The following is a 27944-nucleotide window of genomic DNA, read 5'->3' on the forward strand; positions in this document are numbered from 1 at the left end:
TTATTTAGTTACTACTCTGCATGAGATTGTTAAAACCTCACTATATGTAGCAACTCATGAACAACTGAACAAGCACGACCAAATATGGAACAGAAGCAATAGCTGCAAAAACCAGCGCCTTTCTGTATTGCCTAAATACATGAATAGCTGAGTATCTCATCAAATCTTTGATTCCAATTTACACAAAAGCTGAACTGTAACTGATTGAGTGAAATGTGTGCTGCACTGTTAATCAAACCCAGATCTAATTACATTGCCTTAGCTAACAATTTAATGCCAAAAACGTCATTTACAAGCCAGCAAACAGTTTGCTCCATCTTATTGTTATTATAAATCACCAGTGTTATACAACACTGAAAAAATTCCACTCAAAACAATTATTAGACTCCATTTAAGGAAACATGAAAGTTGTGACAGAGATTAGTCAGCACAAGGTATATTTATACAATATACATACATCGTGCGCATTGTTTGTAACTGCAGCTAGCTGCCTAGCTAGATGTTGTACATACATATACATATCAAAACATCTTTAGCCACACGTCAGTTTAATCAGAGTCTAACCACAAGTGCCGAATCTTGTGCCATTTTACTGCTGCTTTAGGGTGTCGATGCTCTGGAGATGGTGAACGAGATTCTTGCCGTTTGGGACGATAATGTTTAGAAGATTTCGAGGGAAAAGTTGGTTCAGATACATACATGGCCGATTTCAAGGGCAAAGCTTCCTCAGAATCAGTTGCAACACTTGCGAGAGTTATTGAGGGAAAAGTTGGCTCAGATGTAACTGCAGCAGATTTTGAGGACAAAACTTGTTCAGAATTAGTTGCAGGAGATTTTGGGGACGAAGTTGGCTCAGATGTCACCCCAACAGATTCTGAGGACAAAGTTGGCGCAGGTGTAGCTTGAGGTTCCACATTCTCATATCTTTGATTTTTATGAGAATGATTTGCAGCTGAGGTTGATACTGAGTTTGACTGATATATTGTATTAGGTTCACGAGGTATATAAGGACGATGTACTTCATTTGAAGAAAATTTTGTTGTAGATACCACCAGAGGATCATTATGTTTATGAGCTTGATTCATTGGCACCATAACACATGCTATTCCCAGAAGCATTACTGTAAATATCAGAGTCAAGATGGACGTTCCTGAAACCTGCATTTAGGTAATGTTCAATATATAGCAACTGCGATTGAAAATGCTTAATTAACCTCAAAATGGTAACTAGAGGCATATTTAGAACCACAAGAAAGCCGGGGAAATACAGCTTGGACATAAATATTGGATATGAAGTCTCTCAATTCAATCAGAAGATCAAAAGTTTCTACTTTCAACCATCTTACATAATGGTCAGATTGCATTGCCATTCTACACAAACTAGATGCAAGTGGTAAGAACTAATAAAGTAATCTTTATTCAGGGCAAAATATATCCTAATAAACAAAGTTTTGCCAAATGGATGGGGTATCCATGTAAATTCTTTAATTCCAACTTAACTTCATAAGAATGGAAATGGGACCATGTCATGCTAGCAAGTACATTGATGGCATATGGCACACCCCAAGCAAACTTAAAGTAGTACTTTGTAATGCCAGTATGCCAGAAGTCCTCATCAAGTAAAACAGAGTTTTTTTTAAAAAAAAATGTTTTTATTGTATTGATTATATTTGCGTTGGGCCAAAATTGTGCAGAAGCACCTATGCAATTCGTTGCCAGCTCGAAACTCCAAAATCACATAGGAAGTCAACAAATCGAAGAAACTGTTATCTCACTATTATACACTCATGAAATTTTTATTAATAACTACCTAGTTTAGAGTCAGTTTTGAAAATAACTACCCTGTTTTAAAAATAATTTATAAGTCTACCAAGTTTCTTCCAAAAGTTTTGGTAAAACTACCTTTTGTAACTTTCCGTCCAAATACTTAACAGTGCATGTTATAGGGTCCCACCTATTAGACTTTTCAAAAAAAAATCACGTAAAATTCCCTTTATATCCTTATTTAGCTCATCACCCACCTCTTTCATTTTCTCTCCCCTCCTTCATTACACCACACCTTACATGAGCCTTAATCACCATTTTCACAGCACAAAAGCTTCTCCATTTTCACCATTTCTCTCACTGCTCCACTCACATTCCTTCTTAATTCTTTGTTACCCATCATTCTCAACTTGATGTAAACTTTTATTATGCTCATTATCATCATATCATCACGGCAAATGCAGTAAAGCTACATATGGCCAAAAGGAAGGGCATTGATGGAAATTGAATAATGAATGTTGGAGGAGTTTAGGTGGTTAAATAGGCAAATAAGTGGGGTTGTATAGCGTGCACCGTTAAAATTTTGAATGAAATTTTATCTTAAGTAGTGTTACCAAAACTTTTGGAAGAAATTTGGGTTTTTTTTTTTTTTTTTTTTTTTTTTTTAATTTTATTTTTAAACAGGGTAGTTATTTTCAAAACAGAATATAAACTTGGTAGTTCAATAATCAATCAATCTATCAAAGTCTTAATCCCATAAGTGGGGTTGGCAGTTGGCTACATGAACTAAAAGTGATTATTCCGCGTAGTCATCAACAGAAATCTTCCTCCTACATCCCTTACGAATTACGATCTAATGCCTCATCTTCATGCAAATCCATATACTTCATATCCTTCTTAACTCCTTCTAACCAAGTCATTTTCGGTCTCCCTCTCCCTCGTTTAACCCCTCCATGGTCCCACTCTTCCACTATTCGTACCTCGTATAAACTTAGTGGTTATTAACAAAATTTCCTATTTATGATAATGTGAAGGTACAAATTAAGCAAACTAGAGAATGCATGTTTTCTGTTTTCTTTTATATGTCCAACTTAAAGGAAAGCACATAGGTTGATTGGATCACCGACACAAGAGTTTTAACATATTCTTCCATAACCCACAGACTAAAGCTAGCTCAAATCTACGATGCATAACTAATGTAAAGTACTGTATTAAAGATATTCAATTTTATAACTTTAACCTTCCTAAAACTAATATCAAAACCAAAAGCATTAGGACCAGGGCAACCTGAACTGAAACGTCCTAGAATTTTGAATATAGTGCAGCACAACATGTGTATAGAAATAAGGTCTAGTAGACCTCCAGTCTCTAAAGGTACAAATTATAACAACAAAACAAGCCACCAGCTTCATAAATTATAGGCCTCCGAGTCATAGCCAAAGACTGAATCAGTTCTAGCAATAATAAGTTTTACTGCTATATAAATCAAGCAGCAGAGAAAAACTTGATAATGAAAAAGAAGCAAAGAACACAGTTATAATGCAGCCATGCAGGTATGAAAATGCATAGGATCTAACCTTTTCTTTGACACCATCTACGAAGACAGTACTCCTGTTAATCCATTCTCTAGACTCTTTACAAGGAATATTTTTGTCCGCGTGTTCCAAAGAGTATCTTATCATGTCAACAATCGTCAGTTCACTTGTTGGATCGGAGTTATCTGTAAAGAGTTTTCTTTTAAGTAATTTTCTTGACAAACACTATTTTCTTTTCAAAGAAAGGCCATCTACTCTAAGTCATTACCTGGTATGTCAAATATCTGTTTTGCTGGTGGTACACCCAACTTCTCTCCTAAGTAAACGCGGACACGTGCTCGGTCTCCTAGAGAAAGTAAATCGCCATGTGTGACTACAATAACAGGCTTATCATCTGCAGTTAGAAAAAACACAGTTACTGGTGATTAACTCTGTATCTATTGAGGGGCAATATACTGCACGTAATCAAGAGAGAAGCAACAAGAAGTTGACAGTATAGGGTGGAATACATGCATATCCTATATGAGAACTTTGTCGAGCAAGATGATCAACACAAACCATGTGTTATACAAAATAACAAAGCACAAGAGGATGATAAAAACATGAACAAGAGAAAGCAGAAACCAAACAAAAAGAGCAGTTGCTCATCCAAGCTAGATTTTAATATATGCAACAAATGTATAGTGCATCAACCAGAATGTAGAGGTTTACAATTTAGTTTAACATTGCAGTATGGCATTTTTATTTCTCATTTTTCCGTGCTTTTACAAGGAAAATACTTAGTACATAAACACCTTTAATTATACTCCATCATTTAGTCATTAAATAATCTCATACACTTCTTTAAACCAAGATAGACCATGCATGAACATGCAAATTACATACACACATATAGGCTGATACATCCAATAAATTCAAGAGCTTCAATACCTTTGAATGACAAATATGGGCAGCTAAAAGTCTTGGCCACCATTTCCACATACGCCTTGTCTTCTTTCTTGTCAGTATTCATAGATCTGAGGACTTGAAAGCCATTAACAACAAATATAACAAAGTTGACCTTTCTGATCACAGTGGAAGAAACACCACTCTGTTGAGCCTTGCATTTTAATGACATCTTCAGGTTAGAAGCATCTGAATCCCTACACCAAAGCACCAAGACAGAGTCGTATTATATTATTCATCCTGGTGAAGCAATGTCAGTACCATATCAAATTATCATACCTGATAACTAACTCTCCATGACGAACCCCTTTGGTCATCCAACGCTGAAGTATTTCATCATTATCAGCAAAATTCTCCGACAAGCTACGAGTATCAAACAAACAAAATGAAGTTGAACCTCTGGGAATCATATATTCCTGAAGGAAGTAGGTCCCCTCCCCGGTAGATGGATTATCTGACATAAACAACCAAATATTTGAGCTTCATGTATCATTCTTCTGATTGCAGCAAACTAGTAGCAGTAAAATATGGAGAAAAAAAGTGGGGGTCAAATCACATAAAGGAACAGGGGAGCTGACAATACATGTTACTTGGGCTCTTTCTGATGCAAACTTGTCATCTTCAAAAACTCTTGATATTCTGTTAACCAAACTGCTTTTCCCAGATCCTGTAGGACCAATTAGTAAGAGCGTGGTCGTTTTTGGTATAACATAATTGCTGAGCTTCTTCCCACCAGCATTAGTGATCCATGAACCAGGGTTGTAGCTGCAAAAAAATGTTGATTTATCCAAGATGAATGTTCAATTTCCTCACTTAGTGGAGGTTTGTTGAATAACTCTCTTCTCTTTTCTTGCTCCTAGGTTATCTCAGTATCTCATATTTTCACATATCCACTTCACCCACCCATGCAAATGAGATTTCTTCTTGAAACAAAAAACATACATCCAATTTCAAAAATACAACTGCACTACAGGGAAAGGTTTATACAAATCACTCCCTTTGTTTCAAAATAATTGACACACTTCCCTCTTGTGGAAGCTTCAGAATAACTGTCACTGTTCCTTATTTGGACATGACCCACCATTATGTTTCTATCTCACCAACTATGACAATTATATTTTTTTTCCCGTTCTCGCATGTCTCATTTTATACAATTTAGAATGATTCCATTAACTTTACTTTATATCAAACAACTTACTTAAAACTTAAAATTCCCCACTCAACATTTTCTTAAAGTTTGTGCACAAATGGACGTGTTTATTATTACGACACGAAGTGAGTAATTGATACCATGAGGTAATGAACAATGACCAAGCTGATTCCCAAGGACTTGGATAAATCTGTTCATCACAAGACTCACAAGTATCACAGCCACCACAACCCATTTAAGGCTGTAAGTATCACTAGAGCTACTTAAGGCACCACTAAGCTAGTGAGCTGCAACAACTATCTAAGGCACTGCCAAACATGTACGACCCAATGATTGTATCTTAAGTACAACCACACCATCCAGTTAATAACCAATAGTATGGCATTGGTTTGTTTTATTGATCACAGAAATCAACAATGAGCTACTCATACTAGTACTAGTCCTAAAAAGAAATATTTAACCTATGGATTGATAGCATAACCCTAATGATTGATCAAGGATCTCAATCCAAAGAGTAAATACCATTAGATGGAGACTTTGGGGTTAAATAGTCATACTTTAGTGAAAAGAAGGGATCAATAGGTGCTCCCAAAGATGAGAGACTTTTCCAATATTTAAAACTAACAAGGACTAATCCCTTCTGAAATATCCAATACTAAATATAGTGCTACTATGAAACGAACAAGGACTAATCCCTTATACCAAGGAAGGTATAAGCAAGCAACACAAAATTCAACTTCAAAAATACCTTAAATCAATAGTTTTTTTGCTCAATTTTTTAGTTACAAGACTTTGACTTTCACGCTTGACAATACACAAAATATCAAAGTAGAAAATTTTAATCGGATAATCCATCAAAAATCTGAAGCAGTATACATAAACAAAGCAAATAATACTAAAGAGAACAAACCTCAAAATTTTACTCTTTGCTTGATAAAGTCCCTCTTTTCGAACCCACAATTCATCATAATTCTTCATAATCTCATTGTAAGCATTCTTCCTTCTCCTCAAATTTCCATCAAATACAACCGAATTTGAAGAATTTCCATGACTCACTTCATCAAATTCTTTAAAAACAAATTCATATGACTCACTGATTGATTCATCACCATCCCTGAACCAACAAAACCCCTTAATAAAATCAACATTCAGCCAAACAACAAAACTATTAAACCATCATAATTTACTAAAATTACTCAATATCCCCTATCAAACAATCAATTACCTGTAAAATGAGGAAGGATGAGCTGAATAATCTGGGTAATCATAATCCAAGGATGATAATTCTTCTTCTGTATCAAATTCAAACAAGGAAATATTCAAAATTGCAATAAAACCCCATTAACACAAAATTACAACTTTAAACAATTAAGCAAACAAGATTAAATTTTGAATAAAAGGGATTGGAGCTTTATGGATGTGAACTAGCTTAGTTGGTTCAAGTCTCGGGATGGTATCCAAAACCGGTCCGAGATCAAAACCCGTCTATATCATTGCCTAACACCCAACAAAAACGAAAACTTTGAACAAAGGAAGAAGAGAGAGATAATACCAGAGGTAGAACAAGGAATATTATCACCACCCATTGAAGCTGAAGTTGCTTCTTCCTCTAGTAGCTGCAACAATGACGAGATTCGGGTTTATGAATTGTTCCTGATTTTTCTTCAACTGTAGCACATAAATTATTTAACTAATACGAAATACTAATAATTTATATTGGTTGGAATTTTATTTTTTGTAGGAGTCTTTCACTAGGAAATGGTAAGCTGTTGAAAATTGGAAGTTTTTGCTGGCTGCCCAGATCAAACTTCAACTTCAGTAGATCATTATAAAAAATATAAAATTTTTTTTTAAAAAAATACTTATATTTATATGAATTATAATATACGATTATTACTGTATTAGATTTAAAAAAATCACAAATTTAATATAGATTAACATAAAATAAAGGAGTGCTTAATCACATTGCCAAATCCACATGGGAGCTATTGGTTGATTTTGGAGTATTAGCTTAATTTTTTTTGTTAATTAAAATTACAATGCATAAATATGTTGTTTAATTAAAATTTTCAATGATTATTTGTATTGTTTAAAATGAAATTGCATAAGTTTGTTTACTTTATTTTGAACTTATCTTATACAAAATATTATTCGAACAAAAATAAGGCGAATACCGTAAAAGATAATAATAATGGATCACTATTATCCTTTACAAATACAATGGGATCTAACAGAAGTGGAGTATATTTTTAGATGGGAATGGTCCATGTGTAGTTGTGTACATTGAATGATAAATAGAATTAGGAATTTTTGTTATTCTAATCTTAATTAAAATAATGGTCGATGTGTACATTAGATGATAAATAGAATTAGGTATTTTTGTTATTTTATTCTTAATTAAAATAAGTATATTCATTACACTAAATACTGAGCATATAGATTGGAACATAAGTAAAACAGATGATTCTACATTAATAATAATCATTAGATTGTTACCACAAGACTTAGGGCCTGTTCTATTCAGTTTAATTCAGCTTCGCTCCAATCAGTTCAATTCAGTTTCTAATTTCATTCTCTCATTAAATATTCATTTCACTCTATTCACTTTAGTTCAACTCCAATCAGTTCAGTTTAGTAAATCAGAACATGCCCTTAGAATATTATATTCTCTTATATAATCGTATTGAACTCTTATCTAGTAACTTAAACTATTGAATGAGCATTTAGCTCTCAACAAGTTTCTATCAAGTTAAAGATCACATCATCCATAACGATAGCAAGTTGACATACAATTGTTCTAACTTGTTGGGATTTCTTCAAACACACATACTCTAATAATTTTATAATCATGATGAATGATACTAATGGAAAATTAATAAAGTAATAATAAAGTTTGATGGCAAAAGTTCAATACTTAATATATACTCCATAAACGATGACACATGTATGTACCATGGCGTCCATGAGTATACAAGTAGAACATTCCTTATATAATTACAGTTAAATCCATAATCATAACCATAATTACGGAGTTTAATTGTAGAACAGTGAATGGCAAGGACAATTGCTGCAGCATCATACAAAACGAATGCGAAAGGATTAAAGAAGCAGCAACAAACCAACAATAACAAATTAACAACAAGAACATGTTTATGGCATTATATGTCCGTCCAAAGAAAAAATCCAATTTAACACGTATTATTTGTGCCTGAACTTTATTTTACTAGCACCATCACTAGATCTGATCTAGCAAATGTGTTGGTCCATTATGAATTAAACAAAGCATGTGAATTGCTAGTAAAATACATTACTTCTTACACCAAGTTACATTAGTATAATCTGTTAGAAGTTTGAACAACATTAGCCTGCATTTAGTGATCCCCTTCGTATCTAACAGAAGTGCCACAATGGTATCCGTTGATGAAAAGCTCGGTCTGACTTCTGAGGCACCTGTATTCCGGACATCAAAATCATACCACTCTTTCTTTATGAATACCTGAACAATTTGATTCGTATTCAAATTGCATATATAAGGCCAAAAGATTTACTAGTTTGCTGATTAAGTTAATCAGGTTACGAAAAGGGGGGGGCAAAGAGCTGCATCAGATATGCCAGTGTCAAAACTGGCAAATTAAACCTTAGGAAGCTGAACCCCTACACATATGACATCATTTCGATGTGCCTCTACACGACATCCATACTCATCATTTACAACACGATTACATACTAGTTCTGTAAAATCAAAATAGGAGCTCCTGAAAACAAAAGATAAGTTCAAGATCATGATTTAATGCAGAGATCAGTGCACTGATGGGTATAAAGTTTGTGGATGATGATTGATGAATATAAATGTTGCGTGAAGGCACACAGAAATCATGTCCTGTCTTAGAACAACATTAAATAAAAGAACTGCTACTATACAAACAATGTTTCTGATAATAAACATAGATGATATTCACAACTTCGTAGACACTTTTCTTCAGATCAACATCGCAACAGGACTAGTTCAGGACAAACAATTCGTTTATACAATTTTTTTTAGATAGTTCAAAGTATGTGACTAGAAAAACGATTCACTGAGCTGAACAAACAGACCAGGCTTCACCTGTCAGATGGGTTTTAACACATAGATATTACAAACAAGTATATAGAATTAGTAGCGCATTCTTCTACTATGTACATCATAAAATGAAATTTACTGCACATAATGCAAGCCTCAAGAAGCAAATACCTTATGATGATGGACACTATAAAGAAAAAACGTGTAATCATGAGCAAGTATCATTTAAATCTGTCTAAATGATGGATCAGATAAATCACAGTTCTTCTTAAGCTCTTCCATTAATCCTTTATACGAGTAAAATCAGTAAAATGCCGCTTGTAGTCTCACTGCCCAATCTGCTTCCTCATACATCGATCTGAGAAGGTGCCTAAAAACTCACAGCATGCAGTGATTCAGACCTTCTGACCCCATTTCCTTACCTTTCTTTAGCCTAATTATGGGTCATTCTGGCACAATGGTACCAAATGAACAAGCCTGAATTATTACTGGCAGTAATACGTACGCAGTCAGAAGAACTAACATCTTCCTGAAGATAACATCATCAACATGACACGAAAAGGACGAGTTTGGAATTCATCTGGTGATACACAAGTGATGTTTGGCAGGGAAGTTCATTCCATGTGTTCATATGTTCCAAATAGCATCCTGAATCTTGATGCCAAAATTTAGAGTACGTTTCACTTGTAAGAAACGTAGGTTGGGTAGCTTCTGCTATCCTCCTACACAGAATCAAAAGAGGTTCAAGGCTTCCCTTATTCTCGATCACAATTACAAAGTCAGTCATTCCTTACCATGATATGCAGGAATAGTTTGCTACTTCTACACTCAGACAATCAACTACCAATTTACAGAAAATATAATAAGCTCTTTACATTGACTTGAAAACTGAGAAGACAACATATAAACACCAACTAAATACATATATACTCTCTCTGAATAACAACACTTGCTCTCTTGCATTCATAATCGTCACACTGTCCCAACCTCTCTAATCAATCACGGCTATTTCCTGATACTCAATTATTAGCCATTCCCTTCTCACCTTCTCTCAAGCTTTACAAATGTTTGCATCAAACCAAAATCAATCTCTTTTTTATGATATTTTACAAGTCATTCAAGATATCCTAAAATAGTATATGCGACTATTAATTTCAGATGGACAGAGTAACTAAATGTGCAACATTATATTCCGTATGAATGTAGATCAATCTAAACAATCAAACTAGCTATAACCATCATACTCGCCTTATTACAGAGTACCATAAAATCTATTTCAACAAAATTGAACCCTTAATTATGAATCAGTATACTACAACACCTTTAAGCATGATCATACATTATATACTTATACTATCAAATTAACATGAGATTAAGGGCCTGTTCCGATTGACTGAACTGAACTGAACTAACTGAACTGAGCTGAACTTATTAATTAGTGATTTTTAACTACGGATTAGTGATCTTTGATAATTTATTGATTATTTATTACTATACATATGTGTATATACAAATGTACATTTTATTATTATTATTATTATTATTATTAATTATTGATGATTATTATTATTATTATTATTGTTATTATTATTATTATTATTTATTGATGATTATTATTATTATTTATTGATTATTATTATTAGTATTATTATTTCAATTATTATTGTTATTATTATTATTATTTATTGATTATTATTATTATTATTATTATTATTATTATTATTTATTTATTACTTATTGATTATTATTATTATTATTATTATTGTCGTTGTAATAAGAGCTTAAAAGAATGAAATTTGGCTTTATATCATTAGCAATATCATTAGACGTAAATTAAGAGCTGAACTGAATTGAATTGAATTTCAACGGAAGAGAACAGGCCCTAAGTGTTGTGCAAACCTTTTTCAAAAAAAAAAAAATGTTGTGCAAACCAATTAGAAGCTTTTTGCGCTTTGTCAAACGAATGAGAATTTTTTTTTTCCTTTATCTTTTATTCGATATTTATTAATTAATTAATTTTACTTTATTTTTTGGGGTGGGTGGCCAATGGGGGTGGTTGCTATGGAGACAGCTGCAAACAGCCCATACTTTTGACTTTATATTTGTGGCTCACATAATCACATTACGACAAGGAGTTAAATTATGCTTTGAAAAAATATGGCTAAAAATAAAAGCCATCTCCCCCTGTGTTTTTTTTTTTAATAACCCGAACATAACCTGATCCAAATTAACCCGAAAAGACCTAATCCTGGCTCAATCACCAGGGATTCACCACCAGTAATCCAGTATATACTATATAACCTACTGTGTTAAAAGGAAAGTTACTGAAAAGTGTTTGAGTGAAAATTAGTTGAAGTCAGAAATGAATGCTTACTCGAATATTAACTGCTTAAATATATTTACAAGTAGCTACAATGAGCGTAATCACTGTGATCCCTACCACAATTGTTTTTGTGTTGGATAAGAAATAAGGAAAATAAATTAAATAATTACATCTCTATGATTCCTCCAGATTAAATATAAATAAAAGTTAAAAGTCACTCAGAGATAGTGACTCAGCTGTAGGGGTGAGGAAGCAGCCAACAATGGGCCATCTAATATTCCTGGCTGCAAAGCTGCAAGGCCGATCCTGAATGAGGAACTCCAATTGGGGGGTGCGTCATTGAACTGCTAGAATTCAGTTAGTTCATAAATCTGATAACAAATGCTTTGAGACTGATAGCAATCGATGAGATATAAATTTTAACCTTCTCGGAGGGTTTTATCATGTAACAAAATATCAAAGTTAATTTACCAACCTGAATGAAAGTGACAAGGACGGATCAACTGGAGGAGTCGTTCCATTTCGGCAAGGTGAAAAAAGTGACCAGAAAACTGTATTAAAAAGAAGCACGTCAGTTCTCAGTTGGTCACAGAATCGAGAGAGAGAGAAGTTTAGGTTCTGAAAACAGTTTAGATTTGGACTTGGGAGACATGAAAATCAGCAAGTGGAACAACCTATTTAAAAATAACAGTTTCTACATCATACAAATATATACATAAGCAGGCAAATGACAATTTAAGGTAAGATTATTGAGGTCATAAGCATAGCCCTAACCTACAGTCATCAGCAGGCAAATCCTTGCAAACTTTCCCAAGTGAAGCAGTTTGAAATATTAATCAAAAGTTTTAGGGACTAATTCCAAAATACAAAAGCTTGAATCACATATCTGCATATGCAAGGACTTGATCATGCAGGAAAGGCGTCTGTGAGCGTGCAGGTAAATTCTACTGTTCTACACTTCTACTAATACTCTAATAATAGAAATAAATTGTTTCACTGGAGCCAGGAAGTTCCAAGAACATAAGGCTGAAGTTACAATCAACTAATAAAATCTAGTGATTCAAATGCGAATGAATCAACCAGATTGCAAGGAATTATGCAGTTAAATATAATGTGACGTTAGGACAAATGTGAGATACCCATGTAAATTTATTGACGAACTTAAGAAGCCCTACCAAGTACCAAGAGCCTAAGTGGAAAAATGGCCACCTAACCAGCATTCTAACATTACGTGTAACACAATGCTTATGCAAAAATTACCTGACTGCTCTGGATGATCCTGGAAATTAGAGCAAAAATATATATCCTGCAAGGTCAAATATACAACTTTAGATGATTGCCAGAAGGCAGCTAATTTCAAACAAAGTACACCACTTCCAAGTAATTTGCTGAGCATTATGTGCTAACCTGCCGTGTGCTTCCAGATACACTAGGTCCCATCTCTGCACACAACAATGGCATTATTAAGCTTGAAGAAGTAAAATATAAGATTAAGGCTTATTACAGCAAATGTCAAAAAAAAATATCTTAAACCTACAATTTAACAAACAAGTTTCTCCTCAAGATTATAATTTCAAGGGAAAACAGAATCAAATCAAGTGCAGTTGATGGTCAAGCAAACAGTTGTCATTGATTGATTGATTCTCCAAACAGACAAAAGAGCAAGGAACCTAAAGCACCTTTATTTGCGAGAAAAATCAACAATTTAAGCAAACAACTAGAAAAATCTAGCAATAATCCCATCACTATGCCTCTTAATTCTCCGCTTACACTAGCACACCAAAGCAGAATAGTTTTCAGCAATCTAGTACTCACAGTGACTGCTTCTAAATAAATGGTGATCACAATCAACATAGATCTCTCACCTAAAGCTGAAACACCAGGGTTCACAGCCAATGACAGCCCAAGGAAACAATCATCTGGCTTGCTGTCGAAGTCCCACAGGTTCAGGTCAAGGTTTGGCTTTGTTTCTGTTAAGCAAGAAGGGCAATTAAATATCAAAGAATTACTGAATTAGTATAAAGATGGTTCGACATAATATGTGGTGTTAAATGCTTACTCGTATAATCTGGTTTGTTCTGTAAAGGATCATGCATTGGACGAGGGACCCATGAAGCAACCTGCCACATAGCTCAAGTAAAGTTATCAATCAAGCACAGGAAAGACCTTATGAATTTAAACTTGCACTATTACATACATTAAAGAATGGATGCTGCAGCGCCTGCTCTGCTGTTGGCCTCTTAAGTGGATCCCAAGAACACAGTTGCTGAAAATCAAGAAAAAGTGAAATTAATACTGTCATTCACACGCACAATCACGCAAATAACTAGAAAGAATGAACATGGTCATAAATATTCTACACAAGGAACACATACGCTGATAAGATCAACAGCTTCCCAGCTAGCATTTGGGATTATGTCCGCCAGATTCACAGGCAAAATCTAAAGATGTAAGGAAAAAACCACGATTTAGAAGATACAGCAAGTCAGAAATAACACATAATAGGTAGATAACTAGAATATTTCCAACCTGTGAATGACAAATATTGGCCAACTGTGCGTAATTTTTTGCATCCGGAAACACAGACCAATTAGGAGCACCAAGTATACTGCATATTTTGTACAGCTGATCTATTTCACTGTTCATAGATACCATATCAGCATACTATCACCAGATACAGAAATAGACCATAATAGTAAAACAATGCACTTCAATCCAGTTCTCAGCTGATATGCATAAACTAGATAAAGCATGACAGCATGTAGGGTATGCATAACATTCACTGCTAAAAAAAAAAGAGGTACCCTACCCTTCACAAGCAACCAGGAAAAAGAACTTTAAAACGGAGCTAAATTATGGTCATGTGTCTCGTTGTTAAGTACAAAAGAAAAATGAGTTATTATATATTAAAAGAAATTCAGCTTTTATATGAACCCTTCTCAAACTGGTATTTGAATTTATTCTGGCCATATATAACATCATGTTCTTAAATGTGGTACAAGCCACAAATATTCTGAGATAGGCAACAAGAACATAGTATAGGTCATACACATATATTTTGTGATTTTTTGGAATATGTCTATGCAAGTTCGTACTTTCCTCTTTCCAAACTCTCAGACACTAAGAAGTAAGGGGCAGGAGCAGCCATCACTAGGATAAGGTAAAGAACATAAACCATAACGACATTTAAGTATTTACAATGGTACAAATAAATCAGCAAAAAAATATGCCCCCAAAGAACGTGTCAACCAGTTCTATAAATTACTCTAAATAATTATTTCAGCACAGAACACTAAGGCTAAATTAAAACTTACCTTTCTCCAGGGAAAATAGGACACAAGGTAAAAAGTTCAGCCATTACTGCACCAATTGCCCACATATCTGCAACAATACAAAAAAATTTAGCAGCTTGCACGGAAATGGAGAAATGGACTAATAATCATCTAGGACAAAGGAACATAAACAGGTAGTATACACAAAGTGAGTAGAAGAAGAATGCTAGAATTTACATACTACAAGCAGGGATATTATACCAAATAAATAAAGGAAACAATACAGCACTTCATGAAAGACATTATCAAGGCGGTGAAAGACATTATTGATTGATGAAAAAAGGACAGGAACTCAATGAATTAAAAAAAAAATTAAGAGAACGAACCAATTGCAGGAGTGTAAGTTGAAGACTTTAACAGAACTTCTGGGGCCCGGTACCTGGAAGACAATACAAAAATCTATATGAGATGATGCAGTTGATAGCTTTAGTGCTTAATACGTTATTGAAGATGCAGATGCACATAAGACATGATGATAACTGCAGGAGCTATTTAGTTTATTACATAATTATACTGTATATGCATAGAATAGACATGACAAAAGGGGAAGAATTTTATACACTCACCAGCGTGTTGAAACATAATCAGTATAAGGAGGCATTGATGAAAGCTCCCTGGCGAGTCCAAAATCAGCAATTTTGATCACATCATTCGTTACCAAAAGATTCTCTTTTATGGCAAATTTCACAAGAAAATTTAAAAGGTTAGAGAGAAAAAAAATAAAAAAAAAACAAAGGCACACTTAGAGGACAGAACATATTTTATAGTAACTAAATGACTTCTGATGTGCTGATCCCAAAGAATGGCTAAACATCATACCAGGTTTTAGATCCCGATGAAAGTATCCATTCCTATGCATGTGTGCCAGCCCTTGAAGAACCTGAGTCAGGAGGTTTCTTATATCTTCTTCCGAAAAAGGTATCTGTCGTTCCTTCATTAAATGATATAGATTGCATTCCTGAGGTAAATACAGGTTAAAATGGAACCTTCAAAAACAACCCAACTAGCAAAGGCATGGTGTGACTAAACTGGTCACAAGTCTAAAAAAGATTCATTGGCATAATCCAGTAGCATAACTTATTTCCTCAACAGCCGAAACTTAAAAATTATAAAGACTTTCATCATCTCTATGCAAGAGATAGGACATACTCTACAGCCTCATTCATGCATTGTGTTTTTTGTTAATGATGAGAATTAACATTTAGGACATGGGACCAATCTTTAAGAGGCACACGCAGTAAGTTAGTATCTGAATATTACATATGTAACCAAGATTGCAAACAACATGACGCTTAGAAACTTACCATATATTCAAATATAAAAAATAGCTCATTATTTTCTCGTACAACTTCTTTCAGCTTTATGATGTTGGGATGACTCATTCTACGGAGAGACTGCAAAAGAAGTAGGTAGCTTGTCAGGGCACTATCACAGCATGAAAGTAAATATTGCTACAAACAACGCCTGTAGCATTCAATATTTCAGATTAGCCATGGTAAATACAAAAAGTACCTTCACTTCCCTCAAATTTACACATTCTTCCCAAAAATAGAACTTCCTCTTCATTTTCTTGACAGCAACCTGTAAATAAAAGGAACAGTCCATCTATCAATCTGATGAACCAAATCTAACAACCAATTTAAATCCCAGCCATCAATGTATGATATAATAGTACAACAAAATCCAGAAAGAAGCAAATACATAAGAAGCAAAGTATAAAAGATCCAACAAAAGAGAGCAATAACAGCCATTTCTAATTTGAAAAAGGGTTCACTGTAGTCCACTTAAGTTGAGAAAAAGCTAGTCACTATAAAGGGTTTACCAATAAAAAATTTGAGCTCAATAGGCTTCAAAATTAAAGCAACAAAAGCTTCCAGATATGCTTGTATTATGTAGGTGTTGGTTTATGTGGTGAGCATAAGAGGGTTAGACGAATAAAAGGGATAGCCTCAATAAAAAAAAAATGCATATCGTAAATTAGATAATAGAATATAGGAATAATTCAGCAATAATGATATTGCAAACAAATTAATCATATGCTGATAAAAAATAGCACTAGTATTTAATACGCTGTTTGGAAGACTAAATAGAATAGTAATGTCATGAAGAGAGCATGAGCAATCTAATAAATCAATATTCACAAGTACACTAGCACAAATTGATAGATTTCTTTTGCTTCAAAATTGTTATATCAATCAATCAATCAATCAAAGCCTTAATCCCAAAAGTGGGGTCGGCTAACATGAACCAAATTTGATTATTCCGTGTAGTCATCAACATAAATCTTTCTCCTCCATCCCTTACGATCCAAAACTTCATCCTCACGTAAATCCATGCACTTCATATCCTTCCTCACTCCTTCCAACCAAGTCATCTTTGGTCTCCCTCTTCCTCGTTTAATCCCTCCATGGTCCCACTCTTCCACTCTTCGCACCGGTGCACCCTCGGGTCTCCGTCTTACATGTCCAAACCAACGCAGACGATTTTCCCTTAATTTATCTACAATGCCCGCCACACCTACTTTCTTGCGAATAACCTCATTTCTGATTCTATCTCTTAAAGTGTTTCCACACATCCACCTTAACATGCGCATTTCCGTAACCTCCATCTTTTTAATATGCTCTTTCTTAGAAGCCCAACATTCTGTACCATAGAGCAACACTGGTCTTATGGCAGTCCTGTAGAATTTTCCCTTCAACTTTAAGGGAATGCTTCAAAATTGTTACACTCACAAAAAATATAAATAAATAAATAAATAAATAACGATAACACTACCATGAGGTATGTATAGAATGACTTACAATCTCATAATTCTCTCTATTGACAGCCTTATATACAGTTCCACAAGTTCCATCACCGAGCTCTTTCAAAAGTTTATATCTACACATAAACAGCATAAAGAAAAAATTGAATAACATGGTAAATATTAGCTAATTTTTTCCCGCAATGATTCCAACATGGCATAATACTAACCTGTCCATTATTCTAAAATGAGGACACACCCGTACAAAATTGTCAATGGACCTCTAATAGCCTCCAAACATAACTTTCTTTTGGGACAAAGTCTTTGTTACTTGTTTGTTGATGAAGGTTAGTGTTCAATTGCACCACAATATGAAAAAATTTGTTGAAGACCTGATTCTCATCATATAGATTTACAAAATCCAACGAAAACGCTATCAACATGCTTAGTTTCAGCCGCCGCAAACTGCTTCAATCAACTGGTACCATCTAAAACCCACCAGCAGGAAAAGAAAAGTTGCTTAAACAAAAAAATTGTTTTACTTTACAGAAAAGAAAATACTCCACTTAATAAGTTTCATTTCCATTTACTTCTAATCTTTCCCATACGGGACACCTGCATAATAACACATCGAAATCAGTTAATCAGAGTATATCTATATCCTACTTAAAACACCCAAAAATAAAAAGCCAATACAATCAAATTACCCAACAAACAAAAACAGATACCCAATCACACACTCTACAGGAACAAGGATTGTTATGTTACTCAGACTCAGCTAGAAGTTTCAGACATGGATACGTGCCCAAGTGTCAAAATACAAGGATTAAATACAGCCATCATACGAAAAATAAGCGCGATTTTATCCAATATAAAGTGTATCGATCTGGAGTACTTGAGGTGAAATGAACAGTCGGTCGGAATAATAGATAATAATAACAACAATATTTAATCCAGAAAACCCAAATCTGTTACAATTATCCCCTCTCTAGGGTAAGAAAAACAAAGAAATTCTACCATATGTTCATCGAAATTCTGGATGTATTTTCACTACCCAACCAATAAAATCTAATCCAAAAACAATATAACAATATAATTGTATTTTATTTTCTGGGAATTACAAGAAATATGCAGATTATCAGAGAAAAGCCTAAAAATAAATTAGGGGATCAAACAAACGAAACTCGATGAATTTTACAACTTTCTTTTAATGAAATTGTATTTAAAAAAAAAAAAAAAAAAAAAAAAAAAAAAAAAAAAAAAAAAAGCTTAACAAGAACGTAACAATAACACACTAAACACGAAAAAGATAATATATTATCACACATATCAATCAATTGAATTTATGAAGAATGAAAAATAATGCAATTCTCATTCAAAAAAAATAATACAATTCAAACAAAACTAAATAATTTTTTATAAAAATTAAAGCTAAAAATCCCCAAATCACATTAACAATCTATATTTAGAAACAAAATTAATCAAGAAAAAACCTAATCATCAAATAACGATTAAGATCGAAACATTGGAGCTTACCCAGAAATCTCACAATTCGCAATTTTAGCCCCAAAAAAAGAAAATTCAGAGGAAAAAGAATGTGAATATTCGGATCATGAACAATGTACCAGCGATTTCTTCGAAAAGAAGCTGAAGAGATGAGAGAGAAAGTGAGGAGATAGAGACTTGTAAGAGAGATAGAGAGAGAAAGGGGTAAAATTTTAATGGAGTTTGGCTTAAATTTCACAGAAGAAAATCAAGGAGAAGAAACCAGAGAAATTTATACGGAGTATTTTTTAATAAATTTTTAAAATAAATATTGAGAAGAAAAAGATAAAGATAAATAAAGAGATTAAAAATAAATAAATATATTATGAAAATTCTAAACCCCCCCCCCCCCCCCCCCCAAAAAAAAAAAAAAAAAAAAAAAAAATTGTTTTAAAATTGAGCTACCATCCTACCGGCCCTACCTATGGACATCTATGTATACTATAGATTAAAGGTTTGTTATCTTCCGTTGAAGTTCAGTTCAGCTCAGTTCAGCTCTTAGGGCCTGTTCACATTTACTGAACTGAACTGATTGGAGCTGAACTGAATTGAATTGAGCTGAAATAAATATTTTATGAGAGAGGGAAATTAAGAGTTGAACTGAACTGAACTGATTAGAGCTGAACTGGACTGAAATTAAGTAAATGTGAACAGGCCCTTAATTTACGTCTAATGATATTGCTAATGATATAAACCAAATTTCATTCTTTTAAGCTCTTATTACAACGACGACGACGACAACAACAACAACAATAATAATAATAATATTACCAATAATAATAATAATAATAATAATCAATAAGTAATAAATAATAATAATAATCAATAAATAATAATAATAATAATAATAATAATAACAATAATAATTGAAATAATAATACTAATAATAATAATCAATAAATAATAATAATAATAATAACAATAATAATAATAATACTAATCAATAAATAATAATAATAATAATAATAATAATAATAATAATAATAATAATAATAATATGTACATTTGTATATACACATATGTATAGTAATAAATAATCAAAGACCACTAATCCGTAGTTAAAAATCACTAATTAATAAGTTCAGTTCAGTTCAGCTCAGTTCAGTTCAGTTCAGCTGAGTTCAGTCAATCGGAACAGGCCCTAAAAGGCGTTTACCTATGGACATCTATGTATACTATAGATTAAAAGGCGTTTCTAATATGGTACTTGCAAGATTTGAACCCGCAATCTTAAGTTTAAAACTCCAATGTGTTAGCTATTAAGCTATTACCAAATTACATATCATTCGATATTAATAGAGATTTTATGATGGAAATAATTTAGTAACTCGAGGCATTGTCCGAGCCTAAAACTAGTTAATCTTTTAAAAAAAGGTCTAAATTACCGATCAAATAGAAGTAATTTGTTGTACCTTCTTAAAATAGTCTTTACTCCGTCTCTTATTAGGGGTAAATTGGTTAAACTTGTCATGTATTGAATTCTTAGTGATTTGTTTTTAAAAAGCTAAGTTAATCGATAATTGATATCTGTTAAAGATCGACCATAGTTAGGTTGTTATAGTCAATTATTCCTTCCGTTATAGCAGTAACAGTAAAGAGAGAAGGTGAACTTGCAATAGTAGTAGTTGATGTCTTTGCATTCTTGGCTTAAGTAAGAGACTCCTTGTCTTGGTTGGCTTGCCCCCCTAAGCACCCATTTCTCTTGTGCTTTCTTCTTTCTTTTCAATTGGTTATATTTTAAAACTGATATATATAGTTCCTCCATTTCTTAATGGATACATTATTTATGTAGTGAATACATTTTGCTCAACAAAATAGTATTAATATATGGTCAAAATTAGTATAGAAACAATGTGAAAAGGGATGTATTAATAACTTGCTATCTCATCTGGTAACGTGATATGGTCTGAGTTTCATATGGTATGGTTTGATATGTTCTTATCTAACCTATCTAATGTATTAATTTGACTAAACTTTTTTATATACACCATGCTACAACCTTTTATTTATTTATTTATTTTTATTATTTATTTTTTTTATCATTCAAAGGGCGCCGAAACAGGTGGGTCAAACTCATTTGATGATTAAATGAGCAAAAACCTATTTTATTTAATTAATAAAATAAGCAAAAATAAATAAATAAATACCACGCGCGTACCTCGAATGTATATAACAACCTTTGCATTTTAACACTAAGGTATAAGAAATAACATTATAACATTGGATCTTGTAAGATTTGTCTCATTGGATTAATGGGTTATGTTTAGCAATGAGTAAATGAGATTAAAAAGTTCAAATTTTATCAAAAAATAATAAAAATAATAATTAAAAAAAAATTGGGTATGATCTAGATATTTTTAGTCTATATCTGATATGATTTTAAGAAAAATAAAGTGACAAGTATTTGAAATAAGGGTTTGTTCACATTTACTGAACTAAACTAATTGGAGCTGAACTGAACTGAACTGATTGGATTTGAACTGAAATGAATAGAGCTAAATGAATATTTTATGAGAAAAGGAAATTAGTAGCTGAATTGAACTGAACTAATTGGAGCTGAACTGAACTTAAATTAAGCTGAAGTGAATAGGCCCTAAGTTCAAAAGAAGTGAATGCTACTGGTGGCGCCTAGATTTTTTTTTTTTTTGGGCAAACATAGCCTTAATTCTACCAAATGGTTATCATTTTTTTTAAAAATACATGCCAATTACGGAGTGCTCATATCTTATCAAAAATAAAATAAAATTACGGAGTGCTCATAGAAAATTAGAAATATATAATGACATTATATACTTCGTAGAACATAATAATATAGTTTAAATTTTAGGTAATAATTTTTGGTAATTATGAGAATGTTTAGATACCTTTTTTGAGAAAAAATTAAACATTCTAGTTGTTCAATTGATACGGAGTAGTAAAGTTCAACCATGACTCAATGGCTAAGTTTTTATCAAGACTGTATCACTGTATGGCTCTGGGTAAATTACAAGTGAGATTTCCTCATATGGCTTTGGGATTCCATGTCTTTACCCATGAGATTCGAATGCAACTTCTAGTTGAAAAACAAATTAAAGTGTCTTATCACCGAGCTATGTTATAATTTATATTATTTAAATTTTTTAATGCAAAATATTAATATACAATGAATGACAATATGAATAAACAAATTTAATCACTATAAATTAGACTGTAATGACCCGGAGAATCGATTCTAAAATCACCTAGAATCAGTAGAAAAGCTTTAACCACTTGAGTTATTCGTCAATTTCATAATTATTTCTAATAGATATTCAAATTTATCAAATACTTAACATTTTGAATAAAAGAAAAGAATTCCTTCCGAGAAAGGGAAAAATTGGTGTATACTTTTTTTTTTTTTTTTAATTTTAATTTTCCGTAGAAAAAATAATATAGATATTTCTTACTTCTAAGAGACCCAAAAAAAAAGAAAAGAAAAATAGAAAAAGGAAAAGGTAGAGTATGAAATCGAAACGGCAAAACACTATTGATTCCTAGTGGTCCCTTAAATAATAGTGGACCGTATTTTATATTTTTGTTTGGCTAATTGAAATATACATAAATTTTTTCTAAAGAAGGAAAAGTAGGAATGGTGAAGTTACTGTAAAACCCCTCTGAAGACTTTATTTCCACTCTTTCAAGGATAAGACAATGGAGAAATCATGGAGCATATCCATTGATTTTGTAAATTTGTACGAGTAATAGTCACATTATTAGGCATTACACAAAATTTTAAACAAATTATAGATTAAGGATTAAATGGAATTTCATGATATATAAAGTTAATTGCTAATAAGAGATAGAAATAATGATTAAAAAAAATTGCTTCCATAACCTAATTCTTAACCAATCCAACTTTCGAGGATCATCGCTTTTATTGATAGGCCCTGTTCTTTAGAGCTACTCTACTCGCTCTGTTCTACTCTGCCCTGCCCTGCCCTGCCCTGCTCCGCTCCACAGTGTGTGGAAGTCTAGCCCTGCTCTGCTCTGCTCTGTTGTGCATTGCTCTGCTGAAATCTGCTCTGCTCTGCTCTACCCTGCTCTGCCCAGAAGCTCAAAAGAACAGGGCCTTGTCAGTTGGTAATCGATTTAGTAGTAACAGGTTAAACACTCCTATTGTCTCGCTCTTCCCTTCCCCACCCGCCTTATCTCTCTTTCCCTCCCCTCTTCTACCCCTTCTCTCTCTGAAGCCCTTCAATGATTTCCGTTAACCCCCTTACCATGACCATTGTCAATACTAGCCAGTAGCCACCACCCCTCCTCTCCTCCCTCCCCCTCATCATCAGTCCCACCTCCCCTCCCCTTATCGTGCAAGTAAGTTAGCGGGAGAGAAATAATAAAATTGTGGTAGATGCTTATTAATGAGAAAGTGATGCAATTAATACAAAACAGATAAAAAAAAGTGTTGTAGTACGAAATGGAAGGAGTTTTCAACATATAGCAACAACTAACGAGTCAGCAGTTCTATAGACTATGATTAACTTGACCAACTGACTTGACCTAGCTTTGACTTGACACGACATGTGTACGTATATTTCTCACACAATTATTTGAAACTAAAATGTATGAGACCAATTTTGTTTTTCTACGTATGTTTAAGCCCAATTGTTTGAAGTGGGGCTGGTCGATGGTAGGAGGGTCTGGCCCAACCCATCAGAATCAATAGCAATCTGCAATTATATTCAAAAAAAAAAAAAAAAAAAAAAAAAATCTAGGATTGGCTGTTTAAGGCTTTAAGCAATCAAGTGTTCAATTATACACGGAGTAACGGAGGAAACAAAACTAATATTCCATAATTCTCAATTTACTCACTCGTTCAATGCACTACAGCAGAAAATTTCAATTTCAATTTTCTAGGTAAGTTTCTTAACGATCCTTATTACGGAGTATTATTAATTTTTTATAATTCAATTCTGATTCATGTTACCCTTCTCTTACCTCTAAGCATTTAAGATTTGAAAAATTATATACAAGTATATGTTTTAAATAAATTGTTACTCCATATTCATGCATCAAACAGTACTCCGTATTATATACGTTTATTTTAGTGTTTTAGAGATGCATATACTATATTCTCGTTTCAAAGTATCTTTTGGTTGAATTAATTATATTATACTTTGCGATTGTAATTTATAAAGCCCTACTGATTGATTTACACCAAAGAAAAACTAATAAACATTAATACTCGCATTATACTTTAAATGATTTTCTTTTTTCTCTTGGTGTTAATGAATCACTAGGGCATTATAAATTACTTGGGAGATTTGAACCCGTGACCTATTGTACACATACCACCCTTAGTATTAACTGTTAGGCCAAGTAAGGCCTCGTTGGTAGCTTTTGTGTGTGTGTGTTTTTTTACATGTATATTATAGCATGATGCTGTTTTCTTTATAAATTACATAGATATGGTGAGAAGAATGGATTATCTCAGAAAGAGTAGATGTGTAGATGTAGATCGGATTTCGCAGTTGCCGGAACACATCCTCCACCACATTCTATCATATATTCGCATTAAAGACATAGCTCGAGCATGTACTTTGTCAAAGGAGTGGAAGGGAGTATGCACTTCTTACAACATTTACACATGTTTGAGTTATGATCACAACTCTTTTGCCTTACAGTTACTACTTTCTTCTGATGCAATCGATGTGTGTGAAATAAGGGACAAATTCGTGGATTTTGTGGTACATAACTTAGGAAGAGTAAGCCAACAAAAGTCACCAGTACTAAGACTATCGTTAGATGTGGCTGTGTTAAACAACGAGTTTTCTAGTGTAGACGAGTTGATGAGTCAGGTTGGAAAAACTAAGGTTGAAGAATTGTGTGTTACCGTGCAAACAATTAACTCTCCGGTGTATACAGAGTGGGAAAAGACGTGGGGAGATGTATGGTACGAGTTTCCCTACCCAACTGTACTAGCTTCAAACTGGCTCGAATCTCTTTCTATTCAATGGTGCAAGTTCCCTGCAACAGCTGCAGGCGCGTTTACAACCCTGCGACAACTGTGGCTAGAACAAGTTATGTTTAGTGAAGAATCATTAACCACTTTGGGAGGTTGTTGTCCAGGGATTGAGTCAATAGATTTTGATTATTGCTCGTTTTTGTTTAAAACCCTTAAGCTGTCCAAGTTTCCTAAGCTGAAGAAGGCTTCCATCCTAACAGCAGGCGAATTTGGTTCTCTCAGCAGTGTTGACACTACAGAAACTAACCTAGAGAATTTTTATTATGAAAGTGTTGATTACAATTGGGTGACGAGTCCAGCTGCTTGTTTTAATATCAAGAAACTCCACCTACATCATTGCCATGTAATCGCGCCTAATCTGTTTGAAGACTTTACAACAGCTTTTCCCCTTATTGAGAATGCAAGTATCCTCGAAAGTTTTAAAGGTGTAGATTGGTTCAAAGCTACTACTAATAGTCATCTAAGGAGTTTACAAATACACTATAATTTTCTAATTCTTCAGAAGCTTTATATAGATTGTCCAAACCTGAAGTATTTCAGGTTTTATGGTGTTGTTTCAGAGGAGGTTTATATCAACTGTCCAAAACTAAGGAGTTTTCAATATTCAGCCCATGTTAAAGGTAACATTCCAAAGGTTGTTTCTGTTAACCTTCCGACTGCCTTATGGTATAGATTCGATTTCTATGTGGATAGTGATCTTGACACGTCGTGGTTCATCTGCTTAAAGAAGTTCATAGAACAGATAGGAGCACACAAAAGCATTTGGCTATCTCTTAGAGTTGGCCTAAAGATGGTAGGTGCAACAATCTTTGTTTTCTGAAATTTTGTAAAATATGTGTTAGAAAAACATTATTCATTTACTGTATGTGTGTTTGTTTTTGCAAGGTTCAATTTGTTCTAGATGAATTTGAAGCAACTCCGATTTTTAAACTTAACCATGTCCACCTAGAACTGGAAATTTTATATAGTGACAGGAAAGATATAGGCCGTATAGCGGCTTTTGTGGATGGTCTCTTTTGGGCTACCTATCCAAACACCTTGACTATACAAGGTTTTTATTGTTTTGATGCTGTTAAGGTACGCCGATTCATTCCTATACGAGTGTATTCAACTGTAAAAGCAGATTAAAAAGTTTTTGAAATAGTTGATAACTTCTTGTAACTATCGTGTTTCTTTTTGTGGTTTTTCAGTACTTGTGTGGAAGATTAGAAGGCATGAAACCTCGAAATGAATCTTGTTGTGAGCTGCAATTATGCAATAAATATTGGTGGCATAACATGGAAGATTTTGAAGTTACGCAGGGAAATGAAGACATGACAGAGAACTTGGCGTCTTTGGTGGAGATGGTAGAAATGACACAAACAAAATACAAAAAGAGTAGCTCTGACTTCAGATTTGAATGGTGCACCATTGAAGAAACCTTAGCAAGGTTTTTGATGGCAATGCATTATGCATGAATCATGATTATAGTACTTTCTCGGTTTCTCCAGCGTTTATTTAGTTATTTATTTTTACTTGTATCGACTTTAAGCATTATTCACATTATCCGCACTTTGATTTTAATTTTGACATTAAATGTTCAAGGAGTTGTCTTTTAATCTTAAAAAATCAGAGAAAAGTGAGAAACGTACTTGAGATGGGCGGAAAGCCCATTTGAGATGTCTCCAGTGTTGTGCTTCTCCCAATGAGTCTTATCTGCATCCTGCTGTGCTAGGATAGCTGCATCACAGGTTGTTGTCCAGGGATTAAGTCGATAGATTTTGATAAATGCACGTTTTGGTTTGAAGCCCTTAAGCTGTCGAAGTTTCCTAAGATAAAGAAGGTTTCCATAGCTACAAGCAAAATTGGTTTGCTCAATAATGTTGACACTACAGAAACTAACCTAGAGAATTTTTATTATGGATGTTATGGACACAATTGGGTGACAAGTCCAGCTGCTTGTCGTAATATCAGGGAACTCCACCTGTATGAATGCCCTGTAACCGCGCCTAGTCTGTTTGAAGACTTTACAACAGCTTTTCCACTTATTGAGAAAGCACGTATTCAAGTTTTGAAGGTGTAGATTGGTTTAAAGTTACTACTAATTATCATCTAAGGAGTTTACATATATTTAATAATAAATCAGTTCTTCAGAAGCTTTATGTAGACTGTCCAAACCTGAGGTATTTCATGTTTTATGGTACTGTTTCAGAGGAGGTTTATATCAACTGTCCAAAACTAAGGAGTTTTCAATATTATGTCCATGGTAATAACTTCCCAAAGGTTATTTCTGTTAACCTTCCGACTGCCTTGTGGTATAGATTCGATATTTATGTGTGTAGTGATCTTGACACGTCGTGGTTCATCAGCTTAAAGAACTTCATAGAAGTATTTGGCTCTCTCTTAGGATTTGCCTAAAGATGGTATGTGCAACAATCTTTGTTTTTCTGAGCTTTTGCAAAATATGTGTAAGAAAAACATTATTCATTGTACTGTATGTTTTCTTTTGCAAGGTTAAATTTGTTCTAGATGAATTTGAAGCAACTCCGATTTCCCAACTTAAACATGTCCACCTAGAACTGGATA

At 33.5% G+C, this 27944-nt stretch overlaps 2 protein-coding genes across 5 annotated transcripts; both read right to left on the reverse strand.

The window, feature by feature from the left end:
• Nucleotides 1-280: 280 nt before the first annotated feature.
• LOC145624226 (uncharacterized) lies at nt 281-7228 on the reverse strand. The gene is made up of 9 exons (XM_081677226.1): nt 6946-7228; nt 6619-6685; nt 6304-6507; nt 4827-5008; nt 4523-4697; nt 4229-4440; nt 3567-3692; nt 3341-3483; nt 281-1157 (listed from the first exon to the last, which is right to left on the reverse strand). The coding sequence occupies exons 1-9, from the start codon at nt 6977-6979 to the stop codon at nt 549-551; spliced, it is 1752 nt and encodes a 583-aa protein (XP_081533352.1). The 5' UTR covers nt 6980-7228; the 3' UTR covers nt 281-548.
• A 4575-nt stretch (nt 7229-11803) lies between these two features.
• On the reverse strand, nt 11804-19676 carry LOC145624227 (serine/threonine-protein kinase MHK-like). Of its 4 annotated transcripts, XM_081677228.1 has the most exons (19): nt 19388-19676; nt 18442-18466; nt 18082-18339; nt 17910-17988; nt 16621-16689; nt 16413-16502; nt 15928-16066; nt 15675-15777; nt 15435-15487; nt 15091-15157; nt 14306-14414; nt 14152-14217; nt 13974-14042; nt 13836-13896; nt 13642-13746; nt 13184-13218; nt 13037-13082; nt 12252-12327; nt 11804-12123 (listed from the first exon to the last, which is right to left on the reverse strand). In XM_081677228.1, exons 3-19 carry the CDS (start codon nt 18087-18089, stop codon nt 12048-12050), a joined length of 1251 nt encoding a protein of 416 aa, XP_081533354.1. In that variant the 5' UTR covers nt 18090-18339; nt 18442-18466; nt 19388-19676; the 3' UTR covers nt 11804-12047. The 4 variants fall into 4 exon arrangements, with proteins under 4 accessions (XP_081533354.1, XP_081533355.1, XP_081533353.1 ...); XM_081677229.1 differs by lacking the exon at nt 18442-18466; XM_081677227.1 differs by having other exon boundaries at nt 18082-18466.
• Between the last annotated feature and the right edge of the window lie 8268 nt (nt 19677-27944).

This window comes from Chenopodium album, chromosome 3 (assembly GCF_948465745.1).
Source record: "Chenopodium album chromosome 3, dcCheAlbu1.1, whole genome shotgun sequence".
NCBI lineage: Eukaryota > Viridiplantae > Streptophyta > Magnoliopsida > Caryophyllales > Amaranthaceae > Chenopodium > Chenopodium album.